The sequence below is a fragment of the Pterocles gutturalis genome, unplaced genomic scaffold (assembly GCF_000699245.1).
Source record: "Pterocles gutturalis isolate BGI_N339 unplaced genomic scaffold, ASM69924v1 scaffold15202, whole genome shotgun sequence".
Lineage (NCBI taxonomy): Eukaryota > Metazoa > Chordata > Aves > Pterocliformes > Pteroclidae > Pterocles > Pterocles gutturalis.
Genome location: NW_010113001.1, coordinates 1236 through 1542, shown reverse-complemented (window position 1 = coordinate 1542; position 307 = coordinate 1236). Strand labels below are relative to the sequence as shown.

At 63.2% G+C, this 307-nt stretch overlaps 1 protein-coding gene across 1 annotated transcript in view; it reads right to left on the bottom strand.

Annotated features, from left to right (window-relative positions):
- Positions 1-307, bottom strand: part of LOC104462372 (histone deacetylase 7-like) — a gene marked incomplete at its 5' end in the record, with an annotated part of 2948 nt that overhangs the window by 1491 nt on the left and 1150 nt on the right. The window contains 2 exons of the mRNA XM_010074288.1: positions 8-66; positions 161-258. Coding sequence (XP_010072590.1) covers positions 8-66; positions 161-258 — 157 coding nt within the window. The remainder of the gene's footprint in view (positions 1-7; positions 67-160; positions 259-307) is intronic.

The following is a 307-nucleotide window of genomic DNA, read 5'->3' as shown; positions in this document are numbered from 1 at the left end:
TCGAAGCCGGCCGACACCAGCACCACGTCGGGGGAGAATTCGTGAGCGATTGGCATCACCACCGTCCTGCGCGGGTGACAAAGAGACAAGAGGTGTTCAGCGCTGGCGCAGCCTGGCACCGAGGGAAGGAGGAGACGAGCAGGAAGAGGAGGAAGGGTACCTGAAAGCAGCCAGGTACTCGGGGTCACCCATGGGGGGGTCGAGCCCTCCGGTCCAGGCTACGTTGACATTAAATCCCTCGCCAGGACCAGCACCAACCTATGGGAGAGCCAGGACAGCAGTGACAGCCTGGATGTGGCCCGCAGGG